This window comes from Apis florea, unplaced genomic scaffold, assembly GCF_048593485.1.
Source record: "Apis florea isolate Af1SG1 unplaced genomic scaffold, ASM4859348v1 contig_3811_pilon, whole genome shotgun sequence".
Taxonomy (NCBI): Eukaryota; Metazoa; Arthropoda; class Insecta; order Hymenoptera; family Apidae; genus Apis; species Apis florea.
The window spans coordinates 806,022-833,338 of record NW_028256868.1 but is presented as its reverse complement, the minus strand read 5'-3'; the positions used below and the strand labels follow the sequence as shown (position 1 = coordinate 833,338).

General features: G+C 21.4%; 5 protein-coding genes across 18 annotated transcripts; 2 read left to right on the top strand and 3 right to left on the bottom strand.

Annotated features, from left to right (window-relative positions):
- Positions 1-579: 579 nt before the first annotated feature.
- LOC100864904 (uncharacterized) lies at positions 580-3,866 on the bottom strand. Its single transcript, XM_003692210.4, has 5 exons — positions 3,095-3,866; positions 1,950-2,253; positions 1,604-1,864; positions 1,243-1,395; positions 580-1,104 (listed from the first exon to the last, which is right to left on the bottom strand). The coding sequence occupies exons 1-5, from the start codon at positions 3,385-3,387 to the stop codon at positions 946-948; spliced, it is 1,170 nt and encodes a 389-aa protein (XP_003692258.1). The 5' UTR covers positions 3,388-3,866; the 3' UTR covers positions 580-945.
- Positions 3,867-3,957: 91 nt separating this feature from the next.
- Positions 3,958-5,984, top strand: LOC100865021 (tRNA methyltransferase 10 homolog A). The gene is given in 6 exon segments (XM_003692211.4): positions 3,958-4,145; positions 4,313-4,622; positions 4,717-4,863; positions 4,917-5,022; positions 5,181-5,299; positions 5,302-5,984. Coding segments are annotated over 6 exon segments (975 nt in total). The 3' UTR covers positions 5,407-5,984.
- Positions 5,985-7,184: 1,200 nt separating this feature from the next.
- On the bottom strand, positions 7,185-10,425 carry LOC100865141 (uncharacterized). 5 transcript variants are annotated; one of them, XM_086917091.1, is made up of 8 exons: positions 10,357-10,425; positions 10,170-10,258; positions 9,518-9,827; positions 8,493-8,618; positions 8,302-8,398; positions 7,935-8,085; positions 7,696-7,824; positions 7,185-7,562 (listed from the first exon to the last, which is right to left on the bottom strand). In XM_086917091.1, exons 3-8 carry the CDS (start codon positions 9,748-9,750, stop codon positions 7,291-7,293), a joined length of 1,008 nt encoding a protein of 335 aa, XP_086773217.1. In that variant the 5' UTR covers positions 9,751-9,827; positions 10,170-10,258; positions 10,357-10,425; the 3' UTR covers positions 7,185-7,290. The 5 variants fall into 5 exon arrangements, with proteins under 5 accessions (XP_086773217.1, XP_086773218.1, XP_086773216.1 ...); XM_086917092.1 differs by having other exon boundaries at positions 10,217-10,258; XM_086917090.1 differs by having other exon boundaries at positions 10,326-10,389.
- A 2,720-nt stretch (positions 10,426-13,145) lies between these two features.
- On the bottom strand, positions 13,146-18,459 carry mys (position-specific antigen beta subunit myospheroid). 4 transcript variants are annotated; one of them, XM_086917106.1, is made up of 10 exons: positions 18,130-18,459; positions 17,071-17,233; positions 16,706-17,006; positions 16,357-16,585; positions 16,166-16,250; positions 15,452-16,099; positions 15,068-15,379; positions 14,796-14,996; positions 14,213-14,716; positions 13,146-14,135 (listed from the first exon to the last, which is right to left on the bottom strand). In XM_086917106.1, exons 2-10 carry the CDS (start codon positions 17,230-17,232, stop codon positions 14,070-14,072), a joined length of 2,508 nt encoding a protein of 835 aa, XP_086773232.1. In that variant the 5' UTR covers position 17,233; positions 18,130-18,459; the 3' UTR covers positions 13,146-14,069. The 4 variants fall into 4 exon arrangements, with proteins under 4 accessions (XP_086773232.1, XP_012339882.3, XP_086773233.1 ...); XM_012484428.3 differs by having other exon boundaries at positions 18,276-18,459; XM_086917107.1 differs by having other exon boundaries at positions 17,071-17,159; positions 18,276-18,459.
- Positions 18,460-19,197: 738 nt separating this feature from the next.
- Positions 19,198-26,483, top strand: LOC100865381 (ATP-dependent RNA helicase p62). Of its 7 annotated transcripts, none has more exons than XM_031915469.2 (8): positions 19,258-19,321; positions 19,465-19,560; positions 19,840-19,881; positions 20,202-21,194; positions 21,449-21,627; positions 21,697-21,756; positions 25,220-25,456; positions 25,542-26,483. In XM_031915469.2, coding segments are annotated over exons 2-8 (1,590 nt in total). In that variant the 5' UTR covers positions 19,258-19,321; positions 19,465-19,558; the 3' UTR covers positions 25,619-26,483. The 7 variants fall into 7 exon arrangements, with proteins under 7 accessions (XP_031771330.1, XP_031771329.1, XP_086773095.1 ...); XM_086916969.1 differs by having other exon boundaries at positions 19,299-19,332; XM_086916968.1 differs by having other exon boundaries at positions 19,307-19,369.
- The last annotated feature ends 834 nt before the right edge of the window (positions 26,484-27,317 follow it).

Here is a 27,317-nt window from a genome sequence, read left to right as displayed (position 1 = left end):
ATATAAAATATAAGAAACATAAAAAACTTAAGTATATATATGTTGAATATTTATAACTATAAATAGTTATATCAATAAAAATGATCCAGAAATTGATTTAGAGTGCAGAAGATTATTTTTAAAATTATTTTAAAATAGAAGAAAAAATTATTGTTTTTCATTTAAAAATATGTAAAAAAAAAAAAAAAATGAATGCAAAATTAATCTATATATGAATTAATGAAAATAAAATTTATTACATATCTTTATTTGTAGAAGGAAAAAAAGTATTTCATGTATATATTAAAAATTATTATTTAAAGATGATATAAATCTTAAATTAAGTGCACGATTGTAAATTATTTACAAACATAAAAATTTGTTAGAGAATAGATATTTGAAATAATAATTTACATATTTTAATATCACTGTATATTGTAAATGATGTTAAGTAATACTGTTAATATTATCTATGTTAATATTTAACAAAAATATCTCGTAATTCCGTAAATTACATTCCATTTTTAATCACGAAAATAATAAAAATATGTATGTATATGCACATATTGTTTTTCTTTTCATAGTAAATGAAAAATAGTATTGCTTTTTATTGTATATTTTCACTTATAATTATAATAAATTGCATAATTATTAATATACTAAATAATTATTAAAAATCATATTACAAATAATACTTTGTAATTACATAATAACAGCTGAAAATTTTATTCTATAGTAGAACCTTGATTATTGTACGAAATGAAATTAAAAATATATGTAAATATCAAGATTTGTGCAATAAACATTTCAAACAATCAATCCAAAATTTATATATTTTTTTATAAATCATCATTTGTTTATCCATAGAACATGAAATTATGCTCATCACAACATAATGAATGATGTTTGCATGCATTGATCAAGGTTCTATTATATCACAAGATTATTTTTATTTTTAATAAATAATCAACAACGTTTATTACGAGCAACATTAAGTCGTAAACTGCGCATAGCCATAGCGCGACTAAAATGACGTTGAACTGGACGTTGAAGTTGTCCATTAACTAAACTAGAATCTTCATCACATTCTACACTGCTTAAAACTACTAAAAGTACTCCAAGTACCTGTAACATAAATATTATATATTATATTTCAAATATTTATTATAAATAACAATTATTTATATTTTATCTTAATATAAAGTTTATTAATGTATTTATATGAAAACAACATAATAATATTTTTATTTTTATTTTACATACCAAACAAATAATTATCAGTAATGTATAGATATGTATGCTTGCAGCTGGAAGTGACTCTACCTCTCTTAAAGCTTCTGCAGCTTCAGAGAGATCTGGTTTTAATTCTAAGGCATGTCGTAAATGTACTGCTGCTTCTTGATAATGGCCATATGCCTTCAAAAAAAAAATGAACATTGTAATGATTAATTATTTCTTGATAATGTTATAAAATAAATTTAAAGGATCAAAATTATTTTTCTTACATTTAATATATTATAAATGAGATTAATCAAATGAAATATATTAGATGCACTATATACATGGAATATATATAAATTCACTATTATTATAAAATAATTATATTTTCAAAGTTTTTAATTACTTTAAATATTTGTCCAAGTGTAAGATATTGTTCCCAAGCATTACGATCTGGAGGTTGCAATTCTAAAGAACGTCTTGCTAAATATGTTGCATCATCCAAATATTGTTGAACTAATAATACTCGAGCTAAATTTAATAATACTTCTGCATTATGTGGTGATACAGCAAGTGCTCTTCGAAAGCATTCAATTGATCTTTGTGCATCACCTTTTATACGCCAAAAATTTCCTATTTGATTGTAAAGTTGAACAGACTTTGGTTTCTAAAACAAATTCAATAATTTCAAATAATAGATTTTTTTAATAAATTATTTTTTTCTTTTAAATAATATTTTTTAATAATTATACCTCTCGTTTTGCTTTCATTAAACGTTTTTCTAACAGATCAATATCAACATCCATAGTTTTGCCACCATTTTTCTTAAACATAAGTGCTACATTAGGTTCTGGAACTAATGGATGTTTATCTCTATTTGCAACACCAAGCAAGTTATCATAATAAGTGAAATTAACAGGCTTTCCACAGTCTAGAATTATATCTTCACATTGTTGACCAGAAGCACACATAACTTGTTCATTTGATACTTGAGATGATAGAGGAAAAGATTCAGTGGCATTTGATGTATCCTTCAACACGTATGACGAGAATCGTCTGCCAAGGGGACCAAAGTTAGGGCTTTTTTAACGCTGAAAGAACAGTAAGCCACACACAAATACTAACTACAGGAAGAAAAAGAAAATTGCATTATTAAAAACAAAATCTAAAAAATATAAAAATTAATAATAATTAAATAAAATGTAGAAATAAAAAAGATTTAATATTTATTTTATAATTTAATAATTTAATTTTTTTTGGATTAATTATATTTAAGAATTATTATATTTTATATATTTACACATTTCATACAATTTGAATATTTAATCTTATTAATTTCTTAAAAAATTAAATATTTTTAATTCTTGTAAATATTAATTAATCTTGTAAATTCTTATTAATATTTAAAAATTATAATAAATGAAACATATGTTGTAATAATGCTCTGCATATTAATAATTATATTAAACATGCAAAACATGCAAATGTGATATAAAAAATAATCTCAAATACAAAGTACAATTTAATATTTTGATTAAGATCTTATGATATATTTATGATAAATATTAATATTATAAAAAATACAAAATCTAATGAAAACTTTATCTTTAAAGAATTTATCATTTCAGACCTTTAAATGTCTTTTAATTAAGTGGAATGTTACAATAATATCTATTATTGTATTGTCAGAATACCATAGTATATATGCAAAAAATCATAAAACATGAGATTTAATTTTCCAGGCATTTATAAATTCTTGAATTATGTTTAAAAAATAATCTCGAAATCCACTTTGTTTCAAAAAATGTTAAAAGTATCATTTTGAATTTTATATTCTGAAACAAGATGTGCCACATAGCTCTTACCCAAAATAAATCAAACTCCTGTGATTTCTTACCGTTCATGATTTCCAGATGCAACATTTTTGCAATCTTGACAATATGATTGTATTTTTTCATAATTTTCAGAAATAGCTGTCCTACTCCAACTTTGTCCATTTCCAACACTAATGCTACTAGCCAAAATATCGAAAATAGGATCATCCTCAATTGTGTTCACGAAATCTGTTGTCTTGACGACTTTGTCAGCACTGAGTCTCCAAGAAGTTCTGGAGTTTGTTAATTTTGCTTGGAGTATCAGAAAACAAAAAAGATAACCAACAACACGACCATCAATTCCAATAACTTGCATTCTCTCACTTCACGAAACCTGATCAAATACTAAAACGTACAAAAGTCGTCTGCTTTTGCTATTGCAAGATGAATCCTAAAATTTTCATCCAGATGACTCTATTCTTTAGAAATTATTAAACTAATTGCCAATATTTACTTTTACTATTATAATGTCCCTAGAAATTGTAAATTACTTTTATTTATTATATTTCAAACAAAATTGAATATTAAAAAGTTGTTTTTCAAAAGATTTTTATATTTTATTGATTTTTATATTTATTAAAAAAATAATAAAAAAATTTGAAATTTAATAAATAACTATAATTGATTTAATAATAAATAATGTTTTTGTATATCAAAATATTATTAAACATAAAAATGCATTAATAATTAAATTATTATATAATTTTATTATAAAAAATTTATATAAATACATATATAAATACATATTATTTTATATTTATTGTAATCTTTCAAATATATTATTATTTTCGCGCCTAAAGTTATTTAATGAGATTTTCTTCAATGAGATTTTAGTAGATCTTATCATAAAAGTACGAGTTTCATTTTCTTACTTTTTTGTTAAAATATGGAAATCGAAAAAGGTACAAATAACATTGAAATAATGAAAATTGATACACAATGTATACAAATTTGTGAACACGAAACTTGTAATATGGATACAAAGTTACCGGAATTACATCTAAATTTGAGTAAACGTCAATTGAAAAAAGTAAAAAAAAAAGAAAAATGGTTGAAACGAAAGATTGAACTAAGGTTTATATTTCTCAGTTCTTTAATAAATTAAAGAACTATACATATGATTTTATATGTATACAATATATTCCATTATTTTATTATGATTAGGTTAAATATTTTTTAAATTATATCAAATTGAATTTAATAATAATACTATTGATAAAAAAATTATTTTAATTTTATAGATTACGTGAACGAGAGAAAGCAAAACAAAAACGGGCATTTGCTCGTGCAAATAATATAAATCTTGGACCATCTAGAAAAGCTTTAAAAAAAAGTATAATGGCAGATAGTAGTTGTAAAATTGGAATAACTATTGATTTATCTTTTGATGATTTAATGATTGATAAAGATATTGCAAAATTAACTAAACAAATACTAAGATGTTATACTTTAAATAGACGAGCTATTGCACCAATGCAATTTTCTCTTACAAGTTTTAATGGAAAATCAAAAACAGATATGCAAAAACACAATGGATATGAACATTGGGATGTATGTTATTTTAATAAAATTGAAATAATATATTATACAAAAATAAAAATTTGTGTAATGAATAATTTATATTTTTTCAAAATTTATATTGCAGGTAAAATTTTATGCAGAATCTTATCTAAATGTTTATCCAAAAGAAAAAATTATATATCTTACTAGCGAATCAGAAAATGTTATTACTCAATTGGAACATGATTATGTATATGTTATAGGTGGTCTTGTTGATCATAATAGTCATAAGGTAAGCTAAAATTTATGGTTCATATGACTTTCTTATAATATTTATATTTTTAGGGTCTCTGTCATAAATTAGCCATACAAGTTGGCATAAAACATGGCAGATTACCACTAGATAAATTTTTGCGTATGAAGGCAAGAAAAGTTTTAACTATTGATCATGGTATGATTAATATACAATTATTACTAACAATTAAAAAAAAATTCATTTAAATATAATAAAAAAATAAATTTTATACACACACACATATATATATATATATATATATATATATATATGTATAAAATTTATTATATATATATGTATATAAATATTTTTAGTGTTTGAAATATTGCTTAGAGTCAGTGAAGGAAAAACATGGCAAGAAACATTTTTACAAGTTTTACCAGAGAGGAAAAATGTACAATTAATTGTACCATCAGGAGATAATAAAAATACATATTAGATATATATAATAATAAGAAAAATTTTGTCTACACAAATAATAAAGTAGAATCAAAAGTTAAAATCAATGAATTTGAAAACATAAATGATGTATGTACATAACAAGTATATATTGTAGATAAAAAATATAATTTTGCATTTTATGTTTTATGTTTTTACTAACTTTAATATTTCATAAAAAGTATGTCTATTAATATACACATATGTAAATTATTGTAAACAAAAAAAATATAAGATGTGAACTTTATTCCTAAGAAATTAAATATTAAATACATTAATTTTATATGAATATTAAATGAATATTAAATGGAATGATATATATAAAATATCAATATAAATAATTATATAAATTAAATATCTGTTTTTATTTAAAGTGATCTAATAGATTTACTTTAAATATAATATTTCTTTAAAATAAAAATAAAAATGTAAAACAACAAATTTACATTTAAAAAAAAATATAGATCAATTTTTTCAAATTTTTCAAGAAAATTTCAAAAATATTTTCTATATTTATATAATTTATATACATATATCATTTACACTAATTATTATTTTAAAACGAAGTAGAGTTATAAGAATAAATTAAATTTACATAAAATTAAACATATAATTACCTCAAGTATTTTATATCTAATAATTTTATAATGTAATATAATAAAGTTATGACTAGAAAATAATTCAAATATTTAGAAATTGATTGTTTTTAACAAACATTATTCCTGAAAATTAATATATAATAATATTTAAATAATGATTTAATCATTTACTTAATAATTTTTAATATTCATTATTTATATTATATTCTATTACTAATACTAATAAAAAATATTATTTATAAAATATAATTAAATATTTTTTGCAAAATTTGTAAAATTAATTTTATTAATTTTAATAACATGTGTTTTGAAATTTAAAATTAAAATTTTTTTAGTATATATATATATAAAATTATATAATTATATAAATTATATAAATTTATATAAAATTTTTTTATATAAAATTATATAAATTTTAATAATGGTTTTATAACATGTAACAAATAATTAATTTTAAAACAATATGTACTATTTCATAATTTGATTTAAAATTTGTTACACAAAAATTTTGTTTTAAAAAATTATTGTAAAGTTTCTTTTTTAAAATTTTTTGTAGATATTATAATCAATTTTTCTAGTTCGAATTTTAAATATGTATAATTTAATTAAAATAAAAAAATATAAATATTTAAATATTTATGCAATATTATTGAAACTTAATTTCCGATAAATTAGATAATTTTTACATATAATTTTTGCAATATCAAAATTGGAGCAAATATTTATTATAATAATATTTATTTATCTGTTATATTCTATACTATATGGATATTATAATTTCTTATTTAGATTATTAATTTATAGATAATTCTTTTCTGTTTGTAATACATATATACAAAATCATTTTTGACTACAAAGGTCAAAGTGATATTTAAATTGACAATTGTTATTTTTTGTTTAATTTTATCTTTTTCTTTCAAATTTTTTTAATCTTTTATATACATTAAGAATCGTTTATATAGTCAAAAATAAAAATAAGAAATAACTTTTTCTGTTGCACAAAATATATACAATTTTATGAATATTTTTTAGCATATAAATGTAATTATTAAGAAACTATTATTTGCACTATATAAGAAGATATTTAATTTTCATTAATTTTCATTATTAAATTTTCGAAAGAAATCTTTCATTGTATCTTTAAAGAAATCTATATTCTTTTTGTAGCGATTTTTTTATAGATATTTTAATGATTTTTTCAAAATAGAAATAGAAGTTTAATATCTTTTATACAAATATTTAAATAAAGAAGCAAAAGTATCTAAAATTAAAACAAAATAATTATTTTACTTAGATTGTTATCCAATTAAAATGTATTTGAAATCATTTCTTCATTTAATTCTATTCTGCATAATAATAACTTCACAGTTCATATATCAGTTATTTTTCATGCAATGTTATCAACATCTTGACCATCAATTATTTCAAATTCGCTACCACTTTCATCACTGTGACTAATTAATTTGCTTGATATAGGTTCAAGTTCTGCTTCTTCCTCAGAAGATGATCCTTTTTCAAAATGACCACTTTGAAATTTAATACCATCCATATCAGTTTCTTCAGCACTAAGCTCTAATTCAGAATTTTCTATATCATCAGTGCTTCCATCTTCATGTGATGGCATTTTAAGACCCAAAAGTTCTTCATCATTAAAAAATTCTATAAAAGAAATTATTTTAATAGAATTTTATGAAATATATATTTACTGAACAAATATAAAATAAATAATAATAAATGTAATTAATAGTATTTAGAAGTGCTATGATTAATAATATTGAACAATTAGTTATACCATTTTGAACATCAGACAATACACTTGTAGGAGTAGGAGATTGGTCTCCTGATTCTCCTGCTCTAGTAAGAACTTGAAGATTATCTTCAGTTACTGCTGGTAAAAATTCTTCAATTTCACTATCCCATTCTAACAAAATGAAATATTAGATATTCATTAATTATTAGTTATATTTAAAATTATTATATCAATTATTTTTAATAAAAATAAAGTTTTATATTTAATATTATATTAATCACCTTTGTGTAATATCATTTTACTAGGAAGCTTTAACAATAATGCAGGTCCAAGTAAAATGCTCATGCATATTGTATATGTAAGAAGTATACCATTTATAGTACGACCAATAATCCATAGACCCAAAGAAAGAGAGCAAACTGCAGTACAAAACTGAAATCATTTTTAGTGTTTAAATATTAAAATATTAAAATATAATTCAAATAATTTATATATATTTAAATATAAAATAAAATAAAGCATAATTAATTTTTATATAAATATAATTAGCTTTTACATTGAATAAAATAAAAATATATATGTTTATAACATAGATATATTTTTCTATTTATATATAATAATAAAATATAACGATCACAAAAACATTACCACTCCTGGTTGCTCTTTTCTCAATTGCTTCAAATTATGAATTGCTGTTTTTATTTTTTTTCCTATTTTCTCAATTTGTTCTGTTTTTGCATAAGAGCTAAAAATATATTATAAATTTTAATTGTATTAATTTTATACTGTTGACATAATTATGAATATATAAACACAATTTTGGAAATAATAATACATACGCAGCTAAATCCAATGCTTTATTTTCTTTTTGAACTTGAGTTTCTAAGGTACTATAACAGAGAACAACGACCAGTGCAGCACTGCTGGCTGCAGCAAAGCCTCGAACCTCTAATACAATAATACCCCTGAAAAATATATATTCATAAATAATCATTTTTTATTTTATTTTCTTTATAATTTTATTACAAAATGCAATATTTAAATAATAAAGTATTGTAATCAAATATTACAATAATGAAACAAATAAATAATTTATGTATAATGATTTCTTTAATTTTCAATCACGATTTTAATTGTCAACACGTACTGCCATCTAGAATAGTAATAAAGATCTGGTGGGAAAAATACGCAGAAAACATGCAATTCATTCGACGAAGCAAATATGAATATCATAGATAAGTATAATTGTGAAAAAAGAAATGCAAAAAAAGGTTTTAGAATTACTTGAAATAAGGAAATCTTTTATATTAATTTGTTTTCGTAATATTCGTAAATAAACATAATATGCGTTATATGGTTGAATATGTTACACTTATCATAAAGAAATAATCATAAGAAATATCATATAAAAAAACATAAAGCATGCTTGAGTAACGATAGAGTAAGTATTTACAACTGACATCAAATACCGAAACACGCATGCTTCTATAAACCTTGACCTAGAAAGCGACTTACTTTCAAAGCATTTAGAAACAATGAAATGTCGCGCAATGCTTCTCTTTTAATATACAAAACTTTTTATTAATCATTATTTAATTTTTTAATTATCATTAGTATAAGTTTATTTATTAAAAATAAAATACAAAAATCTTGCAAATTAAATTATATGGTAACAAAAAAATGTGTTATATTTAATATTCATTATTTCGCGAATTAGACGTCATAAGATTTTTATTTTAAAACTAACCAAAATTAAAATTCTAATGAATGATAGAAAATAATAACTGACTAATTAAATTTTTCAAAATTATATATAATTATATTTTTGAAGTGACGCATATCATATAGTACTAAAGGGACTTACCAAAACAGTATATTGAATACAATGACGACAGAAATACTATTCACAGAGTTCTCCCAAAGAAGGATACTTTCCAAAATACCACAAAGTCGCCTCGAAGCTTCAAAATTACATCCGACATTTCGATATCGTTCAACCTTAATAGTTTTCTGTTCGTCTTCAACCTCACTTGCATCATGAGATGTCGCGTTCCTCATCCATCGAAAATAACATGCCACTCTCGAAAGCCGTTCCATGACAGTTCCAGGTCGACGTTGACTGCTTTTGTCGTCCTAATTCCCGTACTCCTTTGGCATGGTACACCCTCGGAAGACTGTGCGGGAGTATTTTTAGCGCGTGACAACGAGAGTAAGACTTTTGAGAACGAACGAGCAACCGCGGGGGTTTCTTCTGCTTTGCATCGGAGAATAGAGTGAGAAGGAAAGAAAGATCGAGAAAGAAAGAGATAGGCTGACACGATAGAGAAGAAAGAACAAAAAGTGAGAAAGATAGAAATGAATATAAACGAAAGGCTGGATTAAGACTTAAACTACGACTGACAAAGAACAAACGAGTGTAATGTGAATAAGATGAACAGAAAAAAGAAAGAGAAGAGAGGGAATAAAGCTAAGAAAAGAAGCAGGAAGAAAAAAAAGAAAATATAAGGATTGAGTACTTATATACTCTTGCAGTATTTCACGTTCTTGTCAATTTGACGAATACCTTCTTCCGAGTACACACTTCTTTTGTTTTTTCTATTTTTGTCTAAAAATACAAGTTTATGGCTTGCTAACACATCTGTTATTACATTACTGACGTATGTAATACTTACGTATGTATGTGTCAAGCGTTATTCTACATACCTTGACTTCACTTACTACAAACACGTGACGATTGAGCACGAGACGTTGTTACAGTAGCAATTAAACTGCGTAAATTCTTAAATATTTAGTTATTTCGTTATAATTTAATATAGTATTATAATTTATATAATTTTAATAATCTTATTTTTAATCTATATAAAATATAAATTTTAATTTATGATAAAATAATTAATATATAAGTTTAATTATAAATTTTATAATTAATAAAAAATATAAAAAATAGTTCGAATTTCTACAAATTTATATATTCATCAAAATTAAACTGAAATTAAAATATAATTAAAATTAATTCCATTATTTTAAATTATAGAGCTATATATATATATATGTATATTTTATTATATTCATAAACTTTATATATATTTTTTTTACTCAAAAAATTTATATATGTTTATTATATGAGAAATATTTAATTTGTTTTTATAAAATTTAATAAAATTTAACAAAATGATTTTATAAAATTTAAAAAAATGTATAATAATTTTTAAATAAATAAATATAGTTTAAATATTTTCCTGCTATAATTATTCATTTTTAAAAATATTTGATAAATTTTTACATCTTTTTTTCAACGAAAAGATTTAACATTTAAATATGCATGATACTTTGATATTTTATATTAAGATTATAGTTGAAATAATAGCTTAAGATTATTTAATTAATTTTTTTTGTCTTTTGAAAAATGATTTAATGAACAAATAAATAAACAATATAAGAAAATAAATAAACAATTTATTTAAAAAAATAATTCAATCAAAATATTAGATTGATTTATCAATGGAGATTTTTTTATATTGATTAAAAAGTATTATTATTACAAAATTTTGTTTATTAAAAAGTTTTTGTTTTGTTCTCATTTTCTAGCCATTTCATTTTGCTTTAAATTATATGAGATCAAATTGTCCATGTTTTCACTTTTATAATATCAATAATGTAATATAATATTGTTTTTGAAAAATTTAAAATATATATGGTATTTTGTTAAATCTTTAATAATATTAATTTTTAATATTTATTAATTAAAGAAAGTTAAAGTATATATATATATATATATATATATATATATATATATATATATATAAATTATTTATAATTTATTTATAATAAAAATAAATAATTTTTATTTATAAAATATTATTTTTTAAAGAATTTTTTAATATTATAAAGAAAACTATTAAATATTCCATTATTTTCAAGTTAAATGTACATACATTTTTAAAATTATGAAATAGGTTAAGGATAATCTACAATTGATTTGATAATTTATTTTTTTTTTTGATTTGACATTAAATATTAAATTGCAATACAAAATCGTGAATAATTTTTTTTTATAGATTATATTGTTATTAGAAAATCTATATAATAATAATTTTTGTCTAGAAATGATAAATTTTATTATGTTTTATATAGCATTATAAGAGAAATAGTATATTTATAAAAGAAAAATACATCTATTTCAATATAAAATATAATTATTATAAATAATAAAAATAATATAAAATAAAATATATTATTTTCTTATTTTAAAATAATTATAATTTGTAATAAATATTTATAATCTATATAATTACATTTTATTTCATTTTTTTATTTTTATTTCTTATATATTATATTATATATAATATAGATTACTTTGTATCATTTCTTTTATTTAATTACAAGATAATTATATTATATTGACTGTTATATTATAAATATTTTAATAAGAAAGATATCTAAATTCAATTTAAATATTATATAAAATTAAATTTATTATAAAATTATAATATATTATTGCTATGTACATTTAAAATTAATTTTATACGCTAATATTATTTTTTTTATATTTTGTATATTTATATAAATTAATTTTTAATAAAATACTATATACAATGATAAAAAATATATTTTTTTTTAATTTCTAAAAATTTAATAATTTGAAAGATTAAAGAAGTAGAAAAACCAAAAATGATTTTAATTGATAATATATGTATTATTGAGTATAATTATTTATGTATAAAATTTATATTAATAATATTTTTATTGTACATAATTACAATAAATTTTATTTTATATAATAATTTATAGAAATTTTTTTTTTTGGAAAATAAAAAACATATGAAATCAACTATATAAATGGAATCTATGGAAACAGGACTGATAAAATCAATATATAAATATGCATATATAAATATATTATTAATACAGAATAATACATTTTTTTTACAATTGTAAGATAAGCTGATATTTTTATTATAATCAATGGCAGTGAAAACTTACAAAAAACATAATTTATTATGATATAATAAGATGATTATTTTGTAATAATAATATTTATTTATATTTTAAATTTTCATTGATCAGAAATCAATATTATTGTTTATGTATGCATATTATATGTGATGTATTTATTTTCAATATAACTATATAAATAAAAAATATAGTACTGTGAAAGCTGTAAATTAAGCTTCATTATTATAATTAATATTATGTATTTTAAAAATTAATTTTTCAATATATTTAAAATATTGATTTTTGTTTTAACGAATTTTTTATTAATTTAAAATATATTTTAGAGAAATAAAATTATTGTATTAATATTCTAGTAAAATTTCATAAATATTTTTAAAAAGAAATCTTGGGAATCATATTTTTTATAAGTTGCAAAATGAATTTAACTTATTACTATACATTTTGCTTTTTTTTTTTTTACATTTATACAATTTTACATATATTTTTAGATCATTCTTTTTTATAAAAAGTAAAACACATATGAAAATGAGGAAGACTTATAAAGAAAACAATTGAATATTATTTGTTAACATAATTACAAACAATATTAGATCTTACAATATCACATATTAAAATGTGCCTTATTTATTATTAAAAATTTATTGATGTATGAAAATGTTTAATAAATAATATATTAAAATAAAAATTTATTACTAAATTTCTAAATTCGATAATTAAATGAAATTTTCTAAAAAAGTACATATATCTCACAAATTTTGTATTAAAAAATATAATTAAAAATTATAAATATTTGTCATGAGATAAAAGGCACTTTTATATAAATGTTACAATACGATTACGATTTTAAATTTTCAAATCGTTTCGTTATTATGTTTTTATGTAGACATTCATTCTTATGTTATCATTTTTCACTCTATACATTGTGTACATAATTTACACTTATTCACATACATATACATTCATACATAGCAGTCTAAGTCAGCAGTTCTTAACTTATGATCCACAAATTATTACACAAGTGAGTGACTAAGATAAAACATAGGATGTTATTATAGATATGCATTTAACATTGCATAGTAATTTATATAGATTGGATGTACAATTTAAATCTTAAATTTAAAAAATTATTTAAAAAAAAATTAGTGGTAAATAAAAAGTTAAAGTTAAAGATTAAAAACTGCTGATCTATAAGTTATATGGCAGTATTATAATATCATACTTAATGAATAATTTGATAAAATTTTGTATTACACTAGATTCCATTAAATACTTATCAATTATAATGTTAACAATTCTATTCTATTCTAATTAGTACTAAAGCTTCATTTGCTGCATAATAAAATTTGTTTGTCGTTTAATTAAATATTAATCAATTTAAAATTTATATTTATATATAAAAACGCAATTTTTACTGCAATAAAATAATTCCTTCTATTAAATAAAGATTATTTTTATGATTTTTATTTTCCAGCATATGTTGGATTTTTAAATGTTGATGTTGCTTGTTTGTAAATTGGATTTTCTCCCTGTTTAAAAATAATTATAACGATAAATTTCACAAAATAAAAATACATATAAATAAAAAATAATTTGATATTTTTACCGTATCCCATTTAGCCATCATTCTTTCTTTTTCAAATTTTGCAAATTCTCTTCTATCATGTATAGTTGTTAATAATTTCCATAAAAGTAACAATGCAAGACCAATTAAAACAATAGCTGCTATTACACCTAGTACTATACCGAGCATATAAACTTGTGGTGGACATTCCCTTTCTTTTTGAGCTCGGACTTTTAAACAATTAGTTTCATTGTAATAATAAACAAAATTATATTTGCAGTCATCTTCATCTATACCAAAACATAGAACTTCATCTTTATCAACATCTGGTATAACTGTATCAACTGGTTCAGGAACGAATTCCTTGCAATTTTTTATACATTCCTCTTTATCACTAAAATTACCACTACCATACATTTGGCACAGTACACAATTTTTTAATTCTTCACAACGACTTGGACAAGTTGGACATTTATTACAATGTTTACCAGAATACCTAGTGCTTCCTTCTTCGTGACAAATACATTCACCACAAATACAATCACCCTAGATAATAAAAGATTAATTCACATTATAATTATAAGATAGAAAATAAAATTTTTTGCTAAGATAATAACAAGCTTACATGTCCTGAACATAATACTCCATTGGTAGTTCCTGGTGCAATACAAGTTTCATTTGAAGATCTACAATTACAAGATGGACCAGTCCATCCTGCATTGCAAACACATTGTCCACATTCACATGTTCCATGATTTGAGCACAAATGACCTTGGTCTCGATCACAGGAGAAATTATCACATTCACAAAAATGACCTGATATTATCTGTAAATGAATAATATTATATATTCAATCTAAAAACTTTATATGAGTTTTTTAATCAAAATTATATTTACTTCTTCGGGATTTTCTCTTTCTTCACATTCACACTGACCACAAGCACAAGTTCCTCTTCCTGAACAATCTATAAGAGAAGTATTATCAGGTCTACAAGATTGGAAATGTTTATCTAATCCTGTCATTTCTTGATGAGGACTGCATTCACAACGTTTTCCAAAAAATCCATCATAACATTCACAAATACCACATTTTAAAGTTCCTACACCATTGCATTCTGGTGATTTTGGTTCAAACATAGTACCTTCACGTTCGCATTCACAATCACATAACATTTCTAAATTTAGTGTCAGTGTTTCATTGATTCCTACCTTAAAAAAAAAAAAATGATAATTTTTTTTGTCAATTAAATAGTAAATAAATAAGTATATTTTTATTCTTACTGGATAGATATCAAACTTTTGTTTCCATTCTGATCTATTTTCTGGACAACTTGTGACTTCAATTTCTGCTGTAAATTCTACTTTTGTTCCTACTTTTAATCCATCACATTTTGAAGTTTCAATAAGTGGCCCTGTACCCAAACATTTTGAGAAATATTTTACTTTTACAGCACTACTAGCTGTATCTTTCATTTCAACTGAACTTGAAATTGCATCATATTGTTCACGAATTAATTCTACAACATTGCTTGAATCATCTGACAATTTACCAGCAAATGATCCTTCTACATGTTTAGTTAATCTTTTATATACATTTATTTGTTCTTCCGTAACAGCCCATATAATATTAATAGCATTTTGTTTAACTTTTAAATTAATCTGAGAAATACTTGGATAATCTTGCAAAGATGAATGTGTATAAAGTCCACTATTATCCAAATGACATTCTCCATCATTTGGTTTCACAATTCCACCTAATTTACCATCTCCTGCATAATGAAAACCAGCATCTGTTGAAAATACTAAAAGTCTACGAGCTTTTTCACGCCAACCAATTTGTCGTCTACAAACTATAGCTTGCATTATTGCATCAAATCCTCCTTCTGGTGCATCTAAATTGCCAGATACTGAAGCATTTCGTACCAAACTCTATATATATAAAAAAAGGTGATAATAATTTTTATAGAATATTGAAAAATTAAATTATGTACTTACTGCAAAATGACTAGTATCTTGAGATAATGTCATAATATTTTTATAACCATATGGTGCTGCACATCCATCGCATGGTTCTTTTAATCTGAAGTCATACAACGATTTTAAATTAATTGTCAAATAATATATAAAAATTATAAATAATATTCAAGATTATACACAAAAATTATAATTCTCTTTTGGGAACTTACGATTTAGGCATTGTACTAACATAAGGCATTACAACTTTATCAACAAAACTGCCAAAACCTAAACGAAAATTACTTGTAATTTTACTCATGCTTTCTACTAAAAGTTGACCTAAGTCTGATAATTTTTTTTTATCATCTTCCATTGATTTACTCAAATCCATAAGATAATATAAATCAACAGGATAATCTTCAGCTTGTGAATAGGCAAATGTCATTCTATGAGCTTCATCTGTCATTGAGAATTGATATCATTTAATAATGTAGATATTGTTTAATAATGAAATTATTTGTTAATATTTATACTACTTAAAGTAATTACAAAAATACTACTTGCTGTATAATAACTTACTTATTCTAAGTTTTAAATTAACTTCTTGTGGCCAAATTTGTATAGCTTCTTGTCTTTTGTTACCACTATTACTATTATTACTACTGCTAGTAGTTTCTTTATAGGATTGTGAACCATATATGCTAGAATTTATATATGAATATTCATAACTGTTAGCACCACTTGCATAACCACCTTTTGTTAAATTTCTGTGTCTTATCATACTAAAAACATTATCTGGATTCCATGTATATTCGGCTGGACATGTTGCAAATATTTTGGTATTGATATTAGGTAAAAAACATCGTTTTTCAGAAAATTTCTATAAAAAATAAATATATTTTATAGTCACTTATATAAGATATGTATAAATATTAAATACTTACTGGTGCAGCACACCAGGCACAATGTGGTGTTTGTATACATTCATGACATGTTTGTTTACTAATGCAAGGATTCATCCCAGTCAGTCTTTCTGGAGGTAAATAATTTGCATTTACTGAAGTAATAATTATTACTGATATAATCCATCTTGAACTGTCAAACATTCTGTATATATACATATATATATATATAAAATATATCAGTATTCATATAAATTTTTTTTAAATTAATATAATTTATAGATTATTGAAATATAATTGTAAGAATAAAATAATTTTTTTCAGCATTTGAACTTAAATTAAATTTTAATTAAATTATAACTTCATATAATCATTTTCTAAAAATAATATTAGTAATATTCCAATAATTTTTATAATTATTCTCATAATTATTAATTCAATAAATTTTTAAATTATATATTCTTAATTTATTTATTTCTTCTAAGAAGTATAAATTATCTAAATTCATTTAATAGATTGAAATATATCTATTAAAAAAATTTAAATAATTTTTATTTAAAAACTAAAACAAATTAATTATTTTATTTATAAATATAATAGAATTTTGATTTGATAAGCATGCATATATATGATTAATTTTTTATTATAAAATTATATCTATAAAATTTTTTATAAAATAATAATTAAATTATAAAATTAATAATAATTAATAAAATAATAAAATAATAAAATAAAATAATAATAATTTGACAGTAAGATTATTAAAATACTACTAAAATAGTTTATATATAAAAATGTTTAAATTGTAAAATGGTATATTAAATATTATATTTGTGAGAAAGAAATTAAAAAAAAAAATAGAATATTTTTATAATATATAATTAATTATTTAATAAAATAAAATGTAATTAAAATATAACTATATGATAACTATATGATTCTATGTTTAATAATAACTTTCAATTTAGGTAAGTATTCCATATATAATTTAAATAAAAAATTAATCAATTATAAAATTTTGAAATATATTTTCTTTATTATCATATATATATATATATATATACATATATATATATATACATATATGTACTAAATATATACCTGTAAAATGCAATTATTCATGACTTAAAACAGACCGCTTATTCATTCACAATGATGCCGTCATCTTTATATTTACAAAATGCTATCTCTAATAAAGCTGAAAATATTAAAACAAAAAAACTAGATAAGAAACTCTAAAGGCTTACTTTTTCATTAAATATTTTTTCTTCAATTCGATATTAAAACATCACACGTTTTGATCAATGTTTTCTTGTTATCCAAATCGCCATAAAAGGTAACCCATCAAATGCACGCACTCCACAAACTGCCTATACAAGATTGCGATAGTCTCAGACTTAGAAGTCTTGGTTTGTGACTAAGTTTGATTCTGATTATATATACAGCATAGAATAATAATAAGTAGATATGCAACTATGGAACTGAAATGAATAAATATAATATTAATGCTACATGTGCATATAATATTTTCACTATAATTTTTCTTTTTTATAAGATATACAAGAAAAAAAATTTTGAAATTCAGTAAAATTTTTAAATATAATGTTATACTTTTTTAATATTGCATTTTTATCAATTTTAAATAATATTATTATATTAAAATAGCTAAAAATATGTAATTAAAAATATTTTTAATTATAATATAATTTTTACATATAATTTTTGTAATATTACTAATGAATGTTAAGGTACGTTTTCACACGATAATAATTTGTGATTTTTTCAATCATGACACTAAATATCATACTTCTTTCGTGAAAACTGTTACATCATGAAAGATGTGTTACATTGGCAAGGCATTGAATTGTGATACACACGCTATGATATAATGTCACGATACGAAAATGATTTATACTGCCGCATGAAAACATACCTTTAATAATATTAAATAATATTAAAAAATTTCTAATGAAATATTGTAATTTGTATTGTATAATCGAGAAAGTAATATTCTTGATCTCTATTATACATATTTTTTGTACTTAAAAACATATATATTTATAGAATTAAAATAAAAATTCATATGAAGATAATTAAAACATATAATATATTATTTTGAATAACGTTGTTCTTTGATTTTTATATTAATCAAAATCAACTCTATATTACAATGCGCAATGAACGAAAAGACATATTTAGAAAATCTTTGCGCATTCCCACCTCTGAACACGTTTATCCAACTATGTCACATCCGGCTAGGTACTAAATTGTTCTTTCTGTTCCTGGATGTGGCGTAAGTAGGATGTCTGTTTCGTACTTTTAGTTCACATTTTTAAAACCTGTAAATGTTGCGTCATACTTAATCTTATCTTTTTTCTTTGTAATAATTTTTTATTTTTTCTAAGGATAAAAATAAAATAAAAATTATCATTTTAGGAATAATTGACCATCATATAAATATAAACTACAATTATCATCTTTAACAGAATAATTTAATTAGGAACTGAAAGTTCTTTTTAATACATCAAATATGTGAGTAATATTCTTATTTTACGTTATAGTAATAAATTTTAGTTGTTTAATTTAATGTTACGATTCAAGTTCGAAATTACGACTAATTTTTATTTTCAAATTAATTCATAATTATTACGATATCTGCAATGCGTGGTTAAATTATATATATTCATGAAAATTGATCGCATAAATATTATATAATGATTATTTTTTTATTCATTAATTATTTTATAAATATTTCAAAGTGATTTATTAATCATAACTTCATTTATATAAATAGTTATGATTTTATTAAAGGTTTCGACATGTAATGAAAACTATAGGATCTCTCAGAATTAGGTTTGTATCTAAGTTTAGATTTTATAAAAATTTACAAAAATATTTAAAATAAACTTCATTAGATCTAATTTAGTTGAAATAAAAATAAATAAAAAATAATGAAATTAATCAATTTTTTTTTATTTTTATTTACCTCTCATTTTGGCATGCCTCCATTTTATATATATGAATGGAGCATGAATGCTTGTGGGAGGAATAATAATTTGAGAACATGCCTTTGGAATCCACATATTTTTTTATCTGGAGCTAATTCTCTATGTTCTCTACATTTATATATTAAAATAATAAAATGATTTTTAATGTATGTCAATTTGTTATAGGACATACGGAGCTAGTTATCACAGTGGAAATTATAGAAGTACTAAAGAAAGAGGATCTCAATATAGAAATAATATTAATAATAGAAATGGACGATTTGAAAATCGAGGAAAAAACAATATGCATAATGTCAATGGAATTTTGAAAAAGCCAAATTGGAATTTTGAAAATTTAAAACCTTTCAAAAAAGACTTTTATATACCACATCCTAATGTTCAAGCACGTCACCCGCAAGAAATAGATATGTTTAGACAAGAAAATCAAATTACTCTTAAAGGAGAAAAAATTCCTAATCCTATTCAGCATTTTGAAGAAGGAAATTTTCCTGACCATGTAATGCAATGTATAAGAAAACAAGGATTCAGTGAACCAACTGCTATTCAAGCTCAAGGATGGCCAATTGCTATGTCTGGACATAATATGGTTGGAATAGCACAAACTGGATCTGGAAAAACATTAGGATACATTTTACCTGCAATAGTACATATTAGCAGTCAACAACCATTAAATCATGGCGATGGACCAATTGCTTTAATTTTAGCACCAACTAGAGAATTGGCACAGCAAATTCAAAAGGTTACTTGTAGTTTTGGCTATGTAAGAAGCACTTGTATTTTTGGTGGTGCACCAAAAGGAAGTCAAGCTCGTGATTTAGAACAAGGAGTTGAGATTTGCATTGCTACACCTGGACGATTAATTGATTTTTTGGAACGTGGCACAACTAATTTACGTAGATGTACATATTTGGTATTGGATGAAGCAGATAGAATGTTAGATATGGGTTTTGAACCACAGATTAGAAAAATTATTGAACAAATCAGACCAGATAGACAAGTATTAATGTGGTCTGCAACTTGGCCAAAAGAAGTTCGAAACCTTGCAGAAGAATATCTTGTAGATTATACACAATTGAATATTGGATCATTAACATTATCAGCAAATCATAATATTCTTCAAATTGTTGATGTTTGCGAGGAAGATGAAAAACAAACAAAGTACTATTTTGATTTTTCTTATATTTTGAAATGTTTATAGTTCAATAGTACTATAAATTATACATATATATATATAATAAACTAAATTATTTTTATTTTATCATTTATGATGAAAATAATTTATGATATTTTATGATTTCATTAAATATTTTTTCCTCTAAGAAGAACTGATATTTCAGATAAATATTTATGTATAAATATTTTATTTTTAAAATTTTACATAAAAATATAATATTTTACTTTTTTTACTTTAGATTGCAAAACCTTCTTCAGGAAATCAGTAATGTTAGTCCAGATGGTGGAAAGACAATAATTTTTGTAGAAACGAAAAAAAAAGTGGAGAGTATCACTAAAACTATCCGTCGTTATGGTTGGCCAGCTGTATGTATACACGGTGACAAATCACAGTTAGAAAGAGATTTCGTTCTTTCAGGTATGTTAGTATATAATATATAATATTTCTTATTATATTTACTATATTAAATTTATTATTAAATTTTAGAATTTAGGAGGAATAAAGATTCTATTCTTGTAGCAACAGATGTTGCTGCTCGTGGATTGGGTAAGTAATAAATTATTTGTTCAATAATTATCTTTCATTTTTTTCAAAAATATTAGATTTTGAAGAATTTTTTGACTTTCGATAAGTTTCATATGCGAAAATTTGTACTTAATCAAAAAGGATAGGGTAAAGTGGCGATGTAGCACAGACTGGTTATATGAAGGTGATGCCTCACTGTTTTTAAAAATAAAAATAATTAATATTAAATAATTTATTATATTAATTAAAAATAAACAGTTATAATCAAAAGTTTTAATATAAAAATAAAAGATTAGTTGATAATTTTTATTAATATAAATTTTAATAGAATTCTATGAAAAATTATAGAAAATATAAAAATTAATATTAACGCCAATAATTACCAATATAAAATATTAGTAATTATCTAAAAAAGAAGTTTTTTTTATCAATTTTGATGATTTTTGAATATGTATAGAAATTATTTGATCATCTTGAACAACTTTTTCCTTTACATATAATTACTGTTTAATTTTAATTTTCAAAATATTTAAAAAAAAAATTATTATTATATAAAACTTTTTTTATATGTATATGTATATGTCTCCTATTCATAGATACATGTATGTAAATATACTATCACTATTTATATATATATATATATATATATATATATATATATTATATGTATAAATGTTGCAGTAGGCGACGCTTAAATATATAATAGCTCTCGATTAATAAAAAAATTTGTTTCTTTATGGATCATGATGAATTAAAATATATCAAATCTATGTCAAGTTTGGATAAAATGAAATACAAAACAATTTTTGGATTACTAAAATTATAATGATTGAAATTATAAAAATCAAATTTATACTTCTATCATTGTAATTTCGCTAATAGGTTTTATATTTTATTCTGTATTCCTTGAATCTGAAAGAGACTTAATAATATATCTTGAGTTACCAAATTGGATAGGAATTAAATTTTTTCCTCAATTATCGGACAACAATGATTATAATTTTGATAAATTATTTTTGTTTATATTGAATCAATTCATATTGAACAATTGTAATAATTACATTATGCTCAGTATAGATAGAAATTGAGTTATTTTAAATTCATAATTTATAAAAAAAAATTTTTAATCGATTTATTTGTTTGTTAACAATATATTATATTATTATATATTAATGGTCATCTACTGTCATATTTATTAATAAAGGATAATATTTTTGCACATGCTGTATATGCATATATACATGTATAAAAAAAATTCTATATGTAGCAATCTTTTTTTTTTACAAATATTTTGAAAGATAAGACTAAGAGGTGATTATATAATTATAAAAAATGTTTATAGAAAAAAATTATTCAAAATGTTGATTTTAAAATATATTTAAAAATTATCAAAATTGATGAGGAAGTGTCTTTCCTAGATAATTATCAAAATATTTAGTATATATTCTCAAACTTTACATAAGCTTTATTTCACTAAATAGATGGCATTAGGTAGCTTAGAACTTACTGTTTATTTTATTTATATTTATATACAGAGTGTTGATGTATTTGAAGGATCTATTGTAGAAATCAAAACAAATACAAAACTTGCTATATATAAAAATATTGATCGAGCTTATTTATTAAATTATAAGTAATTTAATTTTGCATTAAATAAAGAAATGCAAATAGAATAAAATAGTTTTTTTTCATATGATCGTATTTTCATCTTGATTCATTTAACAAACTTCAATTGTTTATAATTTAATAAATAAATTATGATTTCATTTTTCATATTAATTTTTATATTTGTTTTGATAAAATGACTCTCCAAAAATATCTTATAAATATATTTATACTCTGTATATGATGGTATAAAAATATATCACTATTTTTTTGTATGAAAAATATTAAATTTCTATAGTGGGTAATGTTTTTTCTTTCTTCTTTTTTTTTTATGAAAAAATTGCGCTTTTTCTTTTTTTTATTTTTCATTTTATTATCTTTTATTTGTTTATTTATCTATTATATAATTATGCTAAATACTTAAATTTATACATTTTACACATTTTAATTTTCCTGTCAAATTTATGAATTTATTAATGCAATCTATTTTATTAAAAAAGAAAGGAACAGAAGGAGATAAAGAATCGAACGATGCGCTTGTGTTAAAGAATTGAGAGGAAAGATTGGAATAAAGGGAAAGTACATTAGTAATAAATGTGGGCATCCTTTAATTTATGTTAATCAGTCTGGTTGTCCTTTGTTTCAGAGGCACATGGTGCACAAATTGTGTTGAGTGTGCGATGAAAAACGATCGTTCAATAAAGAAAACATGGCTCACTCATTGTACATGCGCAATTCTGTTTTGCACATAATATTGTACTTAATGTGCCTCTGTGTTCAGCCTGTGTACCACGCAAGTAGTAGAGTGGTGCGCGGGTGATACTGTTGGTTGGTTGTGAGATAAGACCATGGTTTACATTTTGGTACAACCATCACACTTCATAGCCAATGCTCAGCCCGAGACAACAATCTATTGATTTTGCTACTATCGCTACTCTGTGATGATGCTTAGGACACGACGTGATATGAAATTGCATTTAAGAATAGCATACATCGTGGGCGCTCTGTATGCTGTCATAATATTCAACGATAAACATGGTTTGTATTTAATTAACTATGCAGCTAACTTACATTCATATACATTTAAATATAAAATTGATAGAATTTGTAATGTACTTTTAATGTCTTAATCATTATAAATATATAATAAATTTTATTATTAAATAATAAAATAATAAATTTTTAATTTTTATTATTTAACAAAAATTATATGAAATTCATATTGACAAAAAATTTTTTTTATATTTAAAATTTTTTTTTTATGAAAAAATGTTATTAAGAAAAAATTTATGTAATAATTACGTATTTTATTATAATAGTTACTTTTTATTCAGCTGTTCTTTTTTAATTTTATTATATTATAATTTTATTTTTATTTATTTATTTATTTTCATACATAGGATATGCAAACAATGATATAAATATTCTTTTTTAAGTTATATATAAAATATTTCAAAAAGTTTCAAAAATTATTTATTAATTATATGTTTTTCTCGAAATATTTAATATTGAAATGTATATATTTAATGTAATATGTGGTTTAGTGTATGATTATAGGCTTAGCTGCATATTCTCATGAACAGATACAGAAATAAAAATTAGTTCTTCGCTATAATTTCATTTTTGACATTTAATTTTTACTATAATAAATAAATTTAAAAACGAACAAAATTGACAGAAATAATCATGATATATATCTTTAACGTAAAAGATGGTGAAATAAAAGCTATATAAACTTCATTTACTTGGCATGTTAAGTACATACTGGTAAAAAGTTATATATATATATAGTATTTTTATTAAATATAACATTTTATACATAATTAATATACTCGATATTTTTATACGAGTATATATTTTAATAAAATTGTTTCTTTAGATGTTGACGATGTAAAGTACGTGATCAACTTTGATTATCCAAATTCATCTGAAGACTACATTCATAGAATTGGTAGAACGGGCCGTTCAAATAATTCAGGAACGAGTTATGCATTCTTTACACCACAAAATGGTCGACAGGCTAAAAGTTTGGTTAATGTACTTAAAGAAGCAAAACAAATTGTTAATCCAAAACTAATGGAACTTGCAGACAGAAATGGAAATGATATTTCACGAAGTTAGTTCCTATAATTTGTGAAACTAAATAATCATAAAATAATAATTTTTAATGATATATGTAAATATTTTTTGTAACTTTTTAGATCGTTGGGGTTATGGAACTTATCGTAAAAGAGAAAATGTTTTTCCTAAAACACATAAACGATTTGAAGTGGTCTAGATTAACTTTACAAACTTTCTAAACGTGTAACTTATTGGAGATGGAACTTGTTACAATCTCTTTCTCTGTGATTAGAAAAAATTGTCCATCAAGGCTCTATTGCTTTATGTTAGTTCCGTGCTCGTTAATTTTTTTTATTTTTATTTATAATCTTACTGTTCATAGTAAGTAATTATTCTTAGTAAAAATAGAAATTAGTATAAAATGAGCTATGTGCAAGGAGAGACTCTTCGTTAAATTTCCATTATATAACAATATTTTGCATTAAATTTTTATTTTTCCATTTATTAAAACATGAAAAGAGTGAAAAATATGTGATATGAAATATATGTGAAGTATAAAGAAATGTAAGTATAAAGAAATACATAAATACTTACATGTTGAAATAATTGATGAATTTTCTAAAATTAAGATCGATCCAAAAAGATTTTTCATTTAATAAAAAATTGATTGCTAAAATTATATTTAATTATGTAGTCAATTTTTTTAATAGAGAAAAAATTCAATTTATAATTATTTAGATGTGTAGGAGTTGAAGTTCAGTAAGATAAATACATAATAAATGTAATCAGTATTCATTCCACTTCTTTAATGTGACCAATTTTATATTTGGTTATATAGCAAAACCATTTATTTTTAATGTGTCCATTAATAAAATTATAATAAAATGGAAAAACATATAAAATATTAATATTATAAAACTATATTTTGTTTAGTTGCATATGTCGCCCATACTCTGTGTTATAATAGTTTTAATCCACCAAAAATTTTCATTGAATAAACTCAGTTTTGTAATAAAATTAATGTATGTATGAAAATATAATTAAAAATTTTCCATTGATACAATAAATTATTAAAAAATATAGCTTGGATAATTGCATCATTTTTTTTTATTCTATGTACTCAAATTATTTAAAAAAAAATATATTTGAAATTAATGTATCATATTTGCACATCAAAATAAATTTTATGTAAAGAATTTAAATATTTGTAATAATAATTGTTTAATGTCCCATATATTTATTTTTATTTGTAATTTGATATAATTCATAATACAATATGAATTATATTATTTTTGTTATAATTGAAATACATACATAGATTTTATAAGTTTTCATTTTGAAAATGCATTTGTATGTTGATATTTTTTTGTGCAAAAATTAGAAGTTATGAAAATATTGCATAATTGTTCAATAAAAATACAATAATGCAATAAAAAATATTGTGCAACAATAATATGGGATTATTTATTTTGATTTAATTGAAGTTTTTTTTATTGAAAAATTGAATTAGAAAATGAAAATTATTTCATTTGTATATTAATATATTTATTGTCAATTTGAAAGTAATTATAAATATTAAATGTTTATACATACAAAATAATGAAAAAATTTTTTAATAAATATTTAAAAAAAAATGAATAAACTTTTAAATATAATAAATTAGAAAAAATTGAGAACAATTTTGAAATGATTGTTAAATGCGAAATAATATTTTTAAATTTTACATATTACAAATTACATGTCATATAATGATTAAAAAATTATATAAATATAAATTATTATATTAATAAAAATATATTAAAACAAATAATTAAATAAAAGTAATAAAATCATAAATATTATAAAATGTTATATCTGCAAGAAGATTTTATTGAATTTAATATTTGCAAAAAACTATTCAAATATTCCATTCGAAA